This window comes from Penicillium hispanicum, assembly GCF_028827665.1.
Source record: "Penicillium hispanicum strain IBT 35686 chromosome Unknown utg000002l_segment0_segment0, whole genome shotgun sequence".
NCBI lineage: Eukaryota > Fungi > Ascomycota > Eurotiomycetes > Eurotiales > Aspergillaceae > Penicillium > Penicillium hispanicum.
The window spans coordinates 632,159-647,445 of record NW_026623194.1 but is presented as its reverse complement, the minus strand read 5'-3'; the positions used below and the strand labels follow the sequence as shown (position 1 = coordinate 647,445).

General features: G+C 52.0%; 4 protein-coding genes across 4 annotated transcripts; 3 read left to right on the top strand and 1 right to left on the bottom strand.

Moving 5' to 3' along the window:
* Positions 1-33: 33 nt before the first annotated feature.
* N7459_002006 (WD40 repeat domain-containing protein) lies at positions 34-2,032 on the top strand (the record flags this gene model as incomplete). Its single annotated transcript, XM_056941191.1, has 4 exons — positions 34-127; positions 206-321; positions 383-583; positions 647-2,032. 4 exons carry the CDS (start codon positions 34-36, stop codon positions 2,030-2,032), a joined length of 1,797 nt encoding a protein of 598 aa, XP_056803046.1.
* A 284-nt stretch (positions 2,033-2,316) lies between these two features.
* On the bottom strand, positions 2,317-2,782 carry N7459_002005 (uncharacterized protein; the record flags this gene model as incomplete). The annotated part of the gene is made up of 2 exons (XM_056941190.1): positions 2,317-2,437; positions 2,493-2,782. 2 exons carry the CDS (start codon positions 2,780-2,782, stop codon positions 2,317-2,319), a joined length of 411 nt encoding a protein of 136 aa, XP_056803045.1.
* A 282-nt stretch (positions 2,783-3,064) lies between these two features.
* On the top strand, positions 3,065-5,310 carry pex8 (putative peroxisomal membrane protein Pex17; the record flags this gene model as incomplete). The annotated part of the gene is made up of 4 exons (XM_056941189.1): positions 3,065-3,138; positions 3,196-4,193; positions 4,246-4,694; positions 4,750-5,310. The coding sequence occupies 4 exons, from the start codon at positions 3,065-3,067 to the stop codon at positions 5,308-5,310; spliced, it is 2,082 nt and encodes a 693-aa protein (XP_056803044.1).
* Positions 5,311-6,156: 846 nt separating this feature from the next.
* On the top strand, positions 6,157-14,237 carry N7459_002003 (uncharacterized protein; the record flags this gene model as incomplete). Its single annotated transcript, XM_056941188.1, has 11 exons — positions 6,157-6,715; positions 6,776-6,929; positions 6,984-10,054; positions 10,107-10,690; positions 10,743-10,846; positions 10,903-11,102; positions 11,160-11,723; positions 11,777-11,828; positions 11,893-13,976; positions 14,043-14,099; positions 14,152-14,237. 11 exons carry the CDS (start codon positions 6,157-6,159, stop codon positions 14,235-14,237), a joined length of 7,515 nt encoding a protein of 2,504 aa, XP_056803043.1.
* Positions 14,238-15,287: the final 1,050 nt, after the last annotated feature.

The following is a 15,287-nucleotide window of genomic DNA, read 5'->3' as shown; positions in this document are numbered from 1 at the left end:
TTTCGACAGTGCCCCCCAAACGGAGTGGTCGCAATGGCCTTCTACGACGAACAGGGCGGCGACTCTCAGTTCGGTGGAAGATATACGAAGAATTTTGACAGCGGTCCTGTCGGACCCCGTCGGCCAAGTACGTGCAATGCGCTTTGCATCCTGGCGATGACCTTGCAATATCGGAGGGTGGACTGACAACGCGATCCGCACGCAGGACTGGTAACCGATTATGGCTCTTCGATGGTGCAGTGGATGCGCACACGACGACCCCGATACCGAGGCGAGCATCGCATGGAGACGGAGCGACCGAGCGCAAGCTTCACGGTGGACGTAAGTGCTTCAGACAGAGCAGCTAGCATGTCAGAGACTGACTGCGCTTCTCACGCAATAGATGCTCCCTCCCATCGCGCGAACCCACGCTCCGGCGGACACAATACCTGTGCGACATCTTCATCAGTCTATTGGAAAATCCAAGAAACCGATTGTTGTGGTGCGATGGACTCCCGAGGGGAGGCGGCTGTTGACCGGCGGTCACACCGGCGAGTTTATGCTCTGGAACGGCACGGCATTCAACTTTGAGACAGTGATGGATGTGCGTCACGCAAATATTCGGGCTGATAGCCAAGACATTCACTAACGGGCTCCCTCGGTTTAGGCGCACTACGATCAAATCCAAGCAGGCGTGACGTCCCTCGCATGGGCTCATAGCCAGGACTGGCTGATATCCGGTGGACAAAGAGGTGATATCAAATACTGGCGCCCAAACTTCAACAACGTCGAGACAATCGACGACGCACACCATGACGCCGTTCGAGACCTAGCCTGGGCACCCAGCGATACGAAATTCCTCTCTGCCTCCGACGACACAACTCTCAAGATATTCGACTTCACCTCGCGAACCTGTGACACAATCCTTACCGGACATAACTGGGACGTCAAGTCCTGCGACTGGCATCCAACGAAGGGCTTACTGGTTTCTGGATCCAAGGACCACCAGGTCAAGTTCTGGGACCCGCGCACTGCGCGGTGCCTGACAACCCTTCACAGCCACAAGAACACTGTCACTTCGACACGGTTTTCGCGCGTCAACAACAATCTCCTCGCTACCTCATCGCGGGATCAGACCGCCCGGGTGTTTGATTTACGGATGATGCGCGATATCTGCATTCTACGTGGACACGAGAAGCCGGTTTCTTCTCTGACGTGGCATCCAATCCACAGCAACTTGGTTTCCACTGGTGCCGAAGACGGGTCACTGTACCACTACTTGCTCGATGAACCTAACCTGCCTAGTGGCCAGGTGCCTACTGTGGCACCCTATGATAGCCCGGACCCTGCGAACACCCCTCCACAGGTGATCTATCCGGCACACCGCGTTCAATACGCCCATGCCGCGACGATCTGGTCTCTAGACTGGCACCCACTGGGCCACATTCTTGCGTCTGGTTCGAAGGACAACTTCACTCGATTCTGGTCTCGGGCGCGGCCCGGGGAGACTAGCTACATGAAAGACCGATTCCACATCGGCGAAGAGGCGGCAGAGGCTCAGGGCACCTGGAACCGTGGTTTCGGCCGCAGACAGATGCGCGAGGAAGAGGAGCAAGAAATGCAGGACGAAGCCGACGGTCTGGTAGATCAGCGACGACCTGGTGCACCTTCTTTGCCTGGCATTCAGGCGGCCGGCACTCCCCAGGAGGGTGCAGGGTTACTACCTGGTATTGGTGCCGCGCCGCCTCCGCCGCCTGGCTTGCCTGGTACCATGAACGGAATGGACCCGGGCCGCCTGGCTGCAATCATGTCTTCTCAACCACCATCGCAACCTATTCCAAACCAGGTACCGCCTGGGTTCCCGATGCTCCCAGGAATGTCCGGTGCCCCCCCTCCTCCGGCTATGAATGTCGACATGGCACAACTTCAAAAGCAGCTACTTTCGCAGGGGATCCAAATTCCTCCAAATTTCAACATCCAAGGCTTCACGGCTGGATTGGGCGGCTTACCCGGTCTGCAGGGTGGTCTGCCCGACATTGGTGGTCGTCGGTAAGGTTCGAAAATGCTCAATTTGCATCATAATGGTGCATCCAAACTGGATGGCGGGACCGGCGTAAACGGACTATAAGCATGTGACATCCTCTGCGGCATCGGGAACGGCGCTTTCTTTTGACATGTCAACCCTGGTTGTATTATAGGAACGAAAACGTGATGTTTCAAATCCCGGAAGGGTCCCATAGATATGGCTGTTATTGTTGCTTGTTTCAACGTGTTGTAGAATCACCGGAAATGCCAGCAGAAGGCCCCGCTGGCCAGTCGCATAATCCCAACTCAAGCTCACAGACCGCCTTGCATAGGAAAACTGGTCAAGATGAGAACCATCACATTGACTCCGCTCCATATCATAGGCAGCCAGGTCGACATCCGGAAGTTGCCTGCTTCATAGACTGCACCGAGTCTTTTCATGATATCAGCTGTCAAGTCCACTTTCACTCAATGTCTTGACCACTTACACAAGCCCCACGATGCTGCCGGCTAGAAGCCCTTCTAAGCCTGCGATAACGCTGTACAGCAATGGAACGAGCCATATGACGCCCCAATTGCGACTATGCGTCAAGACCGCACAGCCTGCAACTGTGAGATGCGTAGCTGCATAGAATATCAACGTCCAGTACAGTGTGAAGCGCCAGATATCCTTCGTGTAGTATAGGTAGTGGGCTTCCTTGTGATGAGACGGCAGCGGATCATACAGCGACGGGAACTCGGGGGTTTGGTAGTTGATCGGAACCCGGTTATTCGCCATTGAAATAGTGCTGCAGTGCTAGTGCAGTGGCAGCAAGGTCGAGGTTCATTGAGACATGGCGACCGGGCAGGATGACGCTGGTCTGCATTTGTTGTCGGGGGAAAGCGCGACATCGCGCCGATCTGCGTTGCCGTCGGCCTGTGACGACGCTGCGGGTTTGCACGGTTTGCCTCCGCCGGGACCTCGGCATCGAGTCTGGGGTCTCCGCGGTTGACGCTTGCAACTCTCCCTCCGGGCCATGTAGACCGGTGGAATTTGGTGTGCAATTGTCGTCGGCTCTTGATGGCGACAGAACGATCTTTGGCCGCGTTGCTGCGGTCGCTGCAGACGACTTCGAGCTTCGAAGATGCCTCTGGGTGAGTGGTGCTGTCCACGCGCCCGCGAATTGTCTCCGGCTAACAATCCCATCGCAGTCTGCTTCCCACGGCTACCAGTTTCCTCACTATCCTCGGGAATCCTTTGAATCTGAGTCTTCTCGCATCGCAGCTTCTTTCTGCCCCCGCGCTATGGAATCATCCTGTCGATCTGCAGGCATGTCGCAAGATCCTGAGCGTCTTCAACACCGCCGCCATTGGAGTCTTGCAAAATGATACGACGGATGAACCCCGGATGGCATACGGACGCAATCGGAGAATCGAACGTGAGGCGTGGGTCAAGGCAGTTGTAGAGGGGGCAGATGACAAGTCCCCGCGTTGGCGGCACATGCTGCTCCTCGGTGGTATCTTGCTAGGCTTTGAGGGACAGAATCGACAGGGCCTTCCGTGGAATATCCGGACAAAGCTCGAGTCTGCTCTTGCAACGGCAGCGCAATTCGCACTGGAAGAAATGGATGCAGAGGCCGGTGTGGATGGATATTGCATCACCATGGTTCTAAACTATACATTTGAACTGCTATCTGATATGGAGAGAAGCAAGCTTGACTATGGGCGGCTACTGCCCGTCATGGTACGGTCGGCTTTTTTCTCCTCAGAAGGTCTTGAAGGTGGTTATTTCTTGGGGGCTATTGATAAGGATGTTGTCGAGACACCGGGGAAGAAATTCCGGTGGACGCCCAGCTCGGGCACATTTGGGTTCGTCTCTACCATAGCTTCACGTCCGCTGATATCTGCATTGGGGCCATTGTCTCGTCTGATGGCACATGCTGCGGAGAATGTGTGGGATCCAAAATTGGTTGCACAGACTGTTGACTATCTGGCGGACTTTGTCCGCACACTCATGGTGCAATGGCGTCAGAACAAGTTGTCCGAGGTTGACGTTGCTGAAGAAGCTGAGTTTTTGGATCCTGAGTCATTACAAACTACCATCCCGGCGATCTGGAAGCTACTTCGGAATTGCTTGTATTCGGTGGTGATCGTTCTTCGTGCGGTTCTGGGGAGAACGATTAACGATCCAGCTCTCGCTGCTGGCAGCAGTAAGATATTGCCGCTGATCTATCTATGTCCAGAACTTACTGTTTCTTCTAGGTGCACCCTACATCTCGATGCAAGCCCTTCATATTCTCCGCAATCTCTACTTTGTCTCGTCCCGGATAGGCCAGAATCCCTCCTCGCAGCAGACATTTGTGTTTCTGGCTGCTATCGATATCTTGTCTCATTACCCAGAATTGGCTGAGAATTTCCTACGCAGCATCAAACCCAGTGAAATTGGCCAAATTCCCGCCCACCCGGTGGAGCGGTGTCTGGACCTATACTTCTTGAACGTGGCAGAGCACTTTCCTTTGGTCCTCACACCAGAAGCTAACGAGGAGTTGCTTTTGTCTGCGGCTTTTCCGTATCTCGCGGCTGGCGCCAACAGCCTCCTGCTAGAGATCTTTGAGGCGGCTCATAGTCTGGTGCTGGTTGTTTTTGCAATTCCTCATAACTCGGCTCTGGCTGGTAAGCACCTGCCTTTCTACGTCGACAATCTCTTTGCTGTGAGTTTCACCCGGCCACACATCAATGCAGCTCCCGGTTTCTTATGCTATATAGGTATTCCCTGAAAACCTGTCCGCCAGACAGTTCCGTCTTGCTTTCAAGACTGTGATCCAAGTCACCGCGCCTCCTTCTCCATTAGCCAACAGTCAACCACTCCTCCCATCTATCCTCTTAGAGGTGGTCCGAGATCATGCCCTGAACGCATCCACCTCTCCAATTGTCCCGACCCCTCAGAACAAGTCATCTCCAGATCTAGGCAACGAACCGCTCTTCTCTGCCCAAGCCGTGCTTATCCTGGCCCTTATCGACTCCCTCTCCTTCCTCCGGGTTGATGATCTAAAAGAGTGGCTCCCGCTCACCGCACAACTGATCAACTCAATTCCCGATCGCACTATGCGCCATCTCTGTGTTGATCGATTCTGGGAGATATTAAGCAACGGTGAGATGGACGTAGACCGGGCACATTGCTGTGTCAACTGGTGGAGCACCAGAGGCGGGCGCGAGCTTGTCTTATTTGGCGCGGAGTCCGCTCCCGGTGCCGGTTCAGAGACGGCGGATAGTGGCCCATATATGAGCGGTGCCGTTGGAGGAATCGCGCCAGAAACGAAGTTGTGATGATCATTCAGATGAGGATGATGCATTCTATCTATGAGCGTTTTTTATGTCCATACCACACCATATACCAGGACCGCAGTCCAGAATATAACTTTTTCTCTTTGACTTCAATTGAACCGATCGCATTGAATGGTTACAGAGTACCGACTGCCGCTGTTATCCACGTCCTGCCGGAGACAAAGATCTACATTTCCGTTCGGTACAACATTGGCTAGAACAATCGGATCTCGATTTTGGTCACACCTGTGATATGCATGACCGGTCCATACAGTGAGCGATGCGGAGATGACCGGCTCGGGTTTGTAGGAACTGCCTGTCTATGAGTCTCTGTTGGCCGTGAGGCCAACCCGATCTGCACCTTCAACCAGACCTATGGATTCCCGCAAATTTATATTGATTGCCCGTCGAGCTCCGCCCGGCATCGTACCGCGAACTTCAAACCCAACACATAATTAAATAGCAAATCCGGGGGTAGAAAATACCTGTAAACGCGGTCTGTTATTCCCGGTCCACCTCGCAGAACGCCGATGGTACATATATGTACCTCGCATATAGTCTTGCGGGTGCCGATCGCGCTATTCGTTGCTCTCCACAGCACAACGTCACCGATCTCGCGTCTCCCGCTCAAAAAGCTGTCGACCGCTTTGCCTTGTTGCAGCCGCGCTTTATCTCTCGATTCGCTTTCACATCATCCTCTCCGGAATACCGGAGATACTCAATATCTGAGAATAGTTCCTCTGAATCCCGTCTGTCATCGCCGCGCGCTTCACCGACGTTGTCTCCGGCGCGGAAAATGTCATGGCAGAACCCCCGCCAGAGAGCTCTCGCACCCCGCCTGACACGCTCATGAGCGATTCTACACGACTGTACGGTGACTCGATGGAAGATCCCGATCCTCAGGCGACCCGGAAACGTCCGCGTCTCGATAGCGGAAGCCGCGTGAGCGACTCGTTGTCGGTCAACAGTCCTCTGGCGACCCCGGCCGCGCTTGCCGTTGACATGGATGTTGTGCCCGATTCAGCTCGCCCGGCGAGCAAGATGACCATCAACGTGAAATCCCCCACCGCTGAGATGATTCCGGAACATGCGGACTCGCAAACTTCACTAGGCACCGATGCGCAGCCGCACTCTAAAGACACCCACGCTGCGGCCCCGGCCAACGTGATCTCTATCTCTTCCTCGCCCGCCCAGAGCCCTGAGATCGAAGTTGCCGAACTCGAAGATATGGATCAAGACCCGAATACTTCGAACTGGAGACCGCTGGAGGAGGCGTTGCGAGACCAGGGTGGACACGACGTGATCGAGGTGCAGGACATGCTTTCTCTGGCCGACACTTTCCCCAAGATTCGTCAGTTCTCGAGACCCCGAGACAGTTTGAGCCAGTTTTGTCAGCTGGTGGAGAGATGTAGGTGCCCTTCCTCGTGGGAGGTGATCTGATGATCCTCCGTGCTAACGTGGTTCACAGGTGACTTGAACAATCCGACTCCTATCGTCCCAGTCAAAGTGTGGATGGACGAGTGCGTGCGCAATCTCGATCGGTTGACACCGGAGGCCTTTGTGGAGGAGAGCGAGTTCTGGGAGGGGCTGCCGACTCTGGTAGAGACCCTCCTGCGCAGACAGTGCGTACTCACCTTGGACCGATACCTGCCTTGTTAAGCTAACTTGTGATGTAGACAGGGGTTGCTGATGGAGGATGGACTGCGGGTTTGGGACGGCCTTGAAGAATTCCTGGCAGACTATGCGCAGATCACCCTTCATGTGATTCGCCTTGATATCATGATCATGCAGCATTTGGCCAATGAGCCAGACCCCAAGGAAGCAGACAGCCTGTGCCAGCGTTATCTGTACCCATTTGCATGGACGGTACAGTATCAGTCCATTCCATTTTATCGCGCTATGGAAAGCCTTGCCGACGCCGAGATGCCAAATCTCCTCCTCCGACTTCGTGAAAAATTGACCTCACCACCAATTGATGCCATCGCCGTGCTGGTCGAATATGCATCTCTTATCATTGAACTGACTCCAAAGATCCACCACTTTGCTTCGCAGCTAGTCTACGTCCTTCTCGTCGTGAACAGCTTTGTTGATGGTTCCTTGGAACGAAGGGAACAGGCAAATGGAGATGCAACCTCTGACTCGTCGCTCATCCCGCCCTGCCTCCAACCTCTTTACGAACTGGTCCGCTTAATTGACCAAAAATACCAAGATTGGATTACGAAGAAGTCCCCCTGGACTTCAAGCGAGCTGAGTGATCACATCCTACGCCAAATTCCTCGTGCCTACAATCTATTTTGCCTTCGTGATCCGGAGTTTGTGCATCAACTCTCCAAAGATCTCTCAATTGAGCTTCCGGGAAATACTAGCCTGAAGGAAAGCGCCCTCGTTCTTTCCTGGGCCTGGAAGTTTGGGTCTTTGAAGAAACACCTCATGGACGGGCGAATGGAACTTCGTGTGCATGGCGTGGAAACGATGCAGTCGGATTTGGTCACACTCTGGAAGCAAAACATGTCCTCAGACCCGGGAGGCCTGTCCCTGCCCTTCATCCGGTACCTGGTGCATTTCATCCAGACGAATAAGATCGTCGACTATCTTGTCGGTGTCGACTCGCATCCGCAGTTGATTAGCCGCAGCAGTAACATTGTCGGGTTTCTGGTCGTGACCTCCGCATACACAGACGCCGAAACAGACACCATCTGGAGGACTGTGACCGAGAGTCAGGATGGTCGAATTGTCTCCGAAGTGTTGGCCATGCTTGTCCGGACATTCTATATGCACCAGACTGCATCGCCAGCCTTGATTTACATTTGCAAGAAGGCCCTCGAGCTTCCTCTGGATCGATTTGATCCACGCATCATCGACTTTTGTGACAACCTACTTGGTCGGATATCTGACAAGCCCATTGGCTTCAACGACCATGTGGATACAATTCCACTGCGGTTGTGTGTTAGGCTCATTCGGGAGAGTACGGCGGCAGAAGACATCTCTGTCGAGCACAAGAAGCAATTGCAGAGTCTCGGTAGCAAGCACCTCGAGTCTTTCATCAAATCTGGAATCAGCGACGAAGACCGAACCGAGATGTATGAACAGTGCATTCAGGATCTCGCGGAGATGAACCAGTTCACACCAGGCAGTATTCAAGTTCTCAACGCTCTTGTACCCATCCACGATACGCAAGAGATGTGGAAATTGGCAACAGACTTCGATTTAACTGGCCTCGTGATCAAAGACCTGCTTCACATCGTGAATGGTAACCACGTCGATTTTGCTGATCCTTTCTCACAACACGGTCTTATCTCACGGGTTGCCATTCTGTTCCGCTTGATTGAGATGGCACCAGACACAATCACACCCGAACTTGGGAATGCTTTATGGAAGGACATTCTTCTGGCCAAAAACTTGGGAGTTGATGGACACAAGGCGGTCTGGAGTATGATGGTGAATGCCCTGAGCCGCAGTTCCAAACCGAATCCATTCTTGGAGCGATGTATCAATGAGTATCTCCCTACTCTGCTGCCCAAGGACTATTCCCAGGAACTGCTCTCCTTTGCAAAGCAATCCGTGACCTACGGAGTGAGGTTCAATCCACCAGCGCCTGCCGGGGCGAACGAAGTCATCTCAATTCCTGGAATGGACCGCATCTGGTCATTCATTCTAACAGCCCCGCCCGGTTCAATTGAAACGGAAGCAACGAAATTTGCCATTGATGTCTATTTGGACCATCAGATTATTCGAAATTCTCCACGCTCTGCCGTTAATGCCACCCACATCTCCATCGTGAATCGGTGCATTGAACAGCTCAAGTCGGCTGCGGCGACATTGAAGCGCCCAGAGAGTGGAGTCACCAGCGGGGATGCGCGCATGGAAACCAATTCTTCAAATGACGACATGGAACCGGACGAGTTAGAATTCAGACGCTCCCTTCTTTTCCTCCGCCAGTTTCTGTATGGCCTGCGCACACGTCCGCACTACAGTCCCCCTCAAGGATCCCCACCTTCCCTTCCTGAGCGACCACTCAAAGGCGATCCGATTGATATCTCCTGGCAGTCGTTCAATGGAAATTCCTGCTCGAAAGTCAATTCGCTTCGAATCGGCGATCTCTCGACGGCAGCGGAGCTGGTGGAAAGGCTCACCCAACTTACGGGTTTCTCCAACTTCACCGCCATCCGAGGTGGACAGCGAGTTAAATTACTCGAAAATCCAGATGTTCTGCTGAAGGATTTGAAGTTCCCCCAGGGTCTTCTCATTATTCGCAAGGCCCCTGACGCGCAAGAGGTAGCCCCGGACTATAATCGTCCATTCCTCACGCCAGTTGACCACGAGGTTTTGAAGCATTTCGACGAGCTCTATGACCTGCTAGCTCTTAAGGATGATCTAGCTCACGAGATGTTTGACTTTCTCGTCGCGTTTCCGCCCCAAAACCGAGTCGTGCAACTTGTCAAATCCGAAAAATGCACAGAGAAGGACTTGTTTCCCATTCAGAAGCCTTTCGTTGCATTCTATTCATTCCAAACCCTGTTGATTTGCCTTCGCGATGAGGTGGTTGAGGTAAGATCATATCCCGAAAACAGAGAACATACCCTGACAACGGAGAAGGCGTCACCCAAACAAAGCTTTGTGTCGCATAACATTGCCATTCTGGTAGCGTCTTTGACGGGCAGCGAGCTTTCTGGAGCTCTCACCCAGGATCGAATCAGGATCTATTTTTTCCATATGATCCTCGAGTGTCTTTTGTTATCTCTGGCTGGTAAGGTCTCTGGAAAGAGCGTCCTTTGTCACATCCGCTGATCACAATATAGCGTACCATCCCGAGGACGATGATTCCGTACTGATCGAAGACGCAAACCCTGTTGTCAGACGACTCTTAGAAATCACTGAGACTAGTCGCTTTGATTCCACTACTCTTTCGACTACGCCTCGCTTTTACAAGGTGATCTGTGGCGCCTTTGCGGTTTTGATGGAGGGTTCCATGCGTGACTACAAATTCTGGGCTGCGGTCAAGCAGGAAATTCAATTTGATCGCTTGATTCGATCTTTACTGTTGGAAGAAAGCCACCAGATAATCCGGAACGAGATTTTGGAGAGAGTCAAAATGATCTGCGCCCCCTCCAAATTCCCAAAACAGGCTGAGGACTACAAAGAAGGTCGTCAACTTACCGCCACGGCTGAATATCCTGCCCGAATTGATATGCTTGCTACAATTTGGAGCGCCATCGTCCAGAACATACCGAAGACTTCGGAATATGCTGCTCAATCTGCGGAATTCTTCAAAGTCACTCTGTGGGTGTTCCGTTCGGTTGCCGAGATATCTCCCCGAGATGTCATATTTGGCCGCTATCTTAAAGACTGGAGTGAAGTGATGTTCCGCCGCCGGACTGAAGAGGTACACTGTCCCTTTTTCCGATAATACGTGAGAAAATTCTGACATTTCATAGTTTGTCGGCCGCGAGCCGGTTGATGAGATGATTCTGGGATTCGCTCTATTGCTAGAATTGTGCCTTGACCTGGCTGATTCTGCCGGCGTTGAACTAGACACTTTGTGAGCCTTCCGCAGGCCCGAAAAAGAACGTGTTGAACAATGCTAATGCTTCCCAGTGACCTCGCGGAGCAAATTCTTACCACTTATCTTTTCCCAGACCTTTCACCAGAGACCGATGATCTATTGAGCCCACAGGTTCCTGTCATGCACAGCATGACACGACAGAAGTTGTACAGCATTATCAACTTGCTATGCAAGAGAAATGATGCCAACCTCTTCCAAACCATGGAAATACTTGACGACCTGGTTCCTAGAGGTTTGCACCTGCCTGTTTACACTTAAAGCATTTTCTTTGATGTCTGACCATCTACAGAATACACGTACGGCCCCAATTGGTCTCATGATCGCTCCAAGATGATTAGAGCACCGGAAGGATATGCAGGTCTCAAGAATCTGTCGAACACCTGCTACTTGAATTCGCTGATGACACAGCTTTTTATGAATGTTGAATTTCGTGACTTCATGCTCAAGCTTCGTATCGTGGATCCAGATTCATCACAGAAACTTCTGGATGAGACCCAGAAGCTTTTCGCGTGGATGCAAAACACCTGGACTAAGAGTGTTGATCCGCAGCACTTCGTTGAGAGCATTCGGACGTACGACAATGAGGCAATCGATGTCACTATCCAGATGGATGTTGACGAGTTTTACAATCTGCTTTTTGATCGGTGGGAGGCTCAGGTCGTTGATCCGGAAGACAAGAAAAGGTTCCGCTTATTCTACGGCGGCCAACTGGTTCAGCAAATCAAATCCAAGGAGTGCTCCCATATCTCTGAAAGACTGGAGCCATTTTCTGCCATACAGTGTGATATCAAGGGCAAGGCAAGTCTGGAAGAAAGTCTGCAGGCATATGTTGAAGGAGAGATTATGCAAGGAGGTGAGTAGACGACCATGCTTGGAATTTCAAGCTGCATACTAACACTAGGTCAGACAACAAATATTCATGCACGGCCTGTGGCCGCCATGTCGATGCTGTCAAGCGGTAAGCTGGATCTTCTACCGCTTCTTCATTACCGAAAAGGCTCTAATTATTGATGTTGCTGCAGTGCCTGCCTGAAAGACGTCCCCGACAATCTCATTTTCCATCTCAAACGGTTCGATTTTGATATGGTCACTATGACGCGGAGCAAAATCAACGACGAATTCCAGTTCCCAGATCGTATTGATATGACACCGTACAATGTGGAATATCTATCTGACCCGCACGCCGCTGTGGATTCGGATATTTTCGAGTTGGTCGGTGTTTTGGTCCACACTGGCACTGCCGAGTCAGGGCATTATTACTCATATGTCCGTGAGCGGCCCTCTTCTGGTGCCGAACCATCGTGGGTTGAGTTCAATGATTCGGATGTCAGCCGTTTTGATCCGTCCACTATTGCCGATCAATGCTTTGGCGCCTCAGGTGATTACAGACATACCATGGCCGGCGTCAAAGTGAGCAAAGTCTGGAACGCCTACATGCTGTTTTACCAGCGTGTATCCATGATGGATAGGTCGAAAGAAGCCTACAAGCCCATGAAACCGGATCGTCCCGTCCACGTTGCTGTCCCAGCCCCGTTGGCGAATTTCATTACCATGGAAAACGAGGTCTTCATTCGAACCTACTGTCTTCTGGATCCCTCATACGCCGACTTTGTGCAAGGCCTGCTTGAGCGTGTGAAGGATGTTTCTTCTGAGTCTCCTCACAGCTCACAGCTGCAGACAATGTTCATTGATGTCGGAATGGAGACTCTCGAGCAACTGTGTGCAAGAACTAAAGATCACACTGGACTGGGAGGCATCTTCGGTGCGATCTACCTCTCGACTACCACGAACCCACAACTCGCACTTCAGACGCTTAAATGGCTTTGCAATCGACAGACTTCCGTCCGCAACCTCCTCCTCCGGACCACAGCGCAAGAGATTCGGCAGAAGATGATCTACCTCGTTGTGGGGTCAGTGAAGAAGATTCAGACCGTCCTGAACGATCCGAATCTCGACAAAAACGAGCGACATCTTTGGCAATATCGGTATGAGCCCACCCTCGACCGCATCGTGGATATGCTGGAGGACTTGTGGCCTTCACTACAAAGCGCCCCTCGTGCCTGGGAGGACTATTTCGACTTCCTGGTCAGACTTGCCGAGACAGATGTTGATGTTGTTGGCGTTTTGCTTGAGAACGAAATGTTCATCAAGTGCCTCGAAATCATTTGGCTCGATCCGGAAGACAGGAAGAATCTAAGGGGCCTTTATCCGAACTACTGCAGATTGTTGGACAAGGGCCGCGAGTTCAACTACAAGAAAATGATGGACCTGTGTGAAATCTTTTTCAAAAACGTCGATCTGACGCTCGCGCCTGTTCCAGACAACAAGGCCCGACCCTTGTCCTCGAGTGGAAAGTATCCCCTCAGTGTGACCGAAAGCAATTTCATCTGGCCTCTGGAAGAGGAAGGCGGGATCACTGTTTTGATGAAAATACTTCAGCACGAGAAGTTTGGCCGCCATCCAGCCAGCCGAAAGATCTTCGCTTGCTTCGTTGACGCAGAACCTCAAGCAGGTGCCCTAAAGGACATCATTAAAACACTCCAGATTGGTCTACGATTCTCCCCAGCAGAAGTCTCTATTCCCTTCCTCCAGGCATCGTTCAAGTTCTGCACCCAATGTCACGAGGAGAGTTCGATTGCGGACATGATCCGCTACGTCGCCAAAGGCGTAGAGTCGATCAACAACAGTGCGGGTCTTGACCACCTATCGTTTTTCACCGAACTGTGCACTGCTGAGAATGAGCGCTTGAAGTTGCGATCCGACTGGTTCACGGCGATGGTGCAGGAGACTATCCCTGATTTTGCACCTACTCTGCTAATTGACACGGAAAAGATCGTCCGCCAAGGAACACTTGAAGTTCTCAAGAAGTTGATCTTGGTCGACGATAGCGAGGATATCTCCGAAGAGATGCGATCGAGGTGTGTCGATATCTGTCGGAACTTGACGCAGTCGTGCATCGACCGGATCCAGCGATCTTTCTTCAACGGCCAGGTGCAAAACGTCGAGTCCAGACTGGTCTACCCGATTACCTCGGTCGTCACCCATTGTCTGGAGAACTATTTTGATGAAAGCGAAGAGGATCAGCAAACTGTTCAGGAGGCCAATGGTATGTCCTGGATTTTCCCATTCCCCGATCCTCAGTATGTTTGGTAACTCACGTATCTGCACACAGGTGCTCTCCTTTTCCTGGAACAAATCACAGTGGACGTCCCCAATGATCTCGTCTCAGGTACGGTCTCGCTTCCAGGACCAACCGACTTGCTCTAACACGACAATCTCAGAATCCGACATTGCCTCCCAAGACGAATGGGAAGCGACATCCGCACTGGCCAGCGACTCCGATATGGGACTTGCCGGATCTCCCTAGATGCATGCTTTTCTGCGTTCTCCCTCATCTACCTCTGCCTTCTTTGCTTCAGCGATATTCATTGATTTGAGCAAAAGCGACATGGACTTGCGATGGCGAGCGGATCCCACGATTTGATGACTGGCGTGATCTTTTTCCTTTTTTGTCTTCATCTCTTTTCTTTCTGTTTTGTCTCCGTGGCGCAGGCGTTCTTCCGTTGTCCCTCGAGGCCCGGCGAGGCCTCTCGTTCGGAATCTTTCAATAAAAGGCGCCGTGGTAGAGCTATTTCTTTTCTGTCTTTGCAGCGGGAATGATAGGCCGCAGGGCTTCCAATTCTCACGTTTTCTTCCTATTGGTCACTGCCGCGAGCGACCATGCATAGTATGCCAAGTATGCCATGTAGAGTAAGCACTTGTCGCTCTGCAGCCCCTGTGTACCAGGTCAATAATCCGGCATGCGGTCGTGAAGCAGGGCGTAGAGCATTGCTCCACGAGCTTCTAGGCTCCGGCCTGGTCCATGGAGGAATGGGTAACCCACATCGACTGGCTTCAGGGAAAATTCAGCCCCAAATGACCGAAAAATCCGGATCCGAGATTCGGATCCGATCGTCTCCTGAAACCATTCGATATGGAAAATGATTTCAAATAAGAGACTCCTCGCCTCGAGCTCGGAAGCGCCTCGTATCGAAGGATCCGCCTCCTGAGTCTAATCTATAGATAGGTATATCTACGAAGCTGCTAGAACAGCCAAGCCAGTCTCGGCAGTTGTCCGGGTGTTCATACACGTAGCATAGTTGTATTTGTAATTCTCACTGTTCAGTTAGTTTCTTTCCACTGAGCACCGTGTATTGTAGAGTAAACTTCCAGACAGATAGCTGGCTGGAGATCATTCAGTCAGATCGAGGACGCGTTATCCCATTTTTAGGACTTAGGCGTGGTTCACCTAAGCCTAACGATGCGCGCTACTTATATCGGTCCCGGGCATGCTAGAACATAGAGTTCTAGCATATTTGGTCTTTTGGCCTGTTGGCTAAGTGCGCCCGGGCACTGAGTCGTAACACCCATCGGCCGC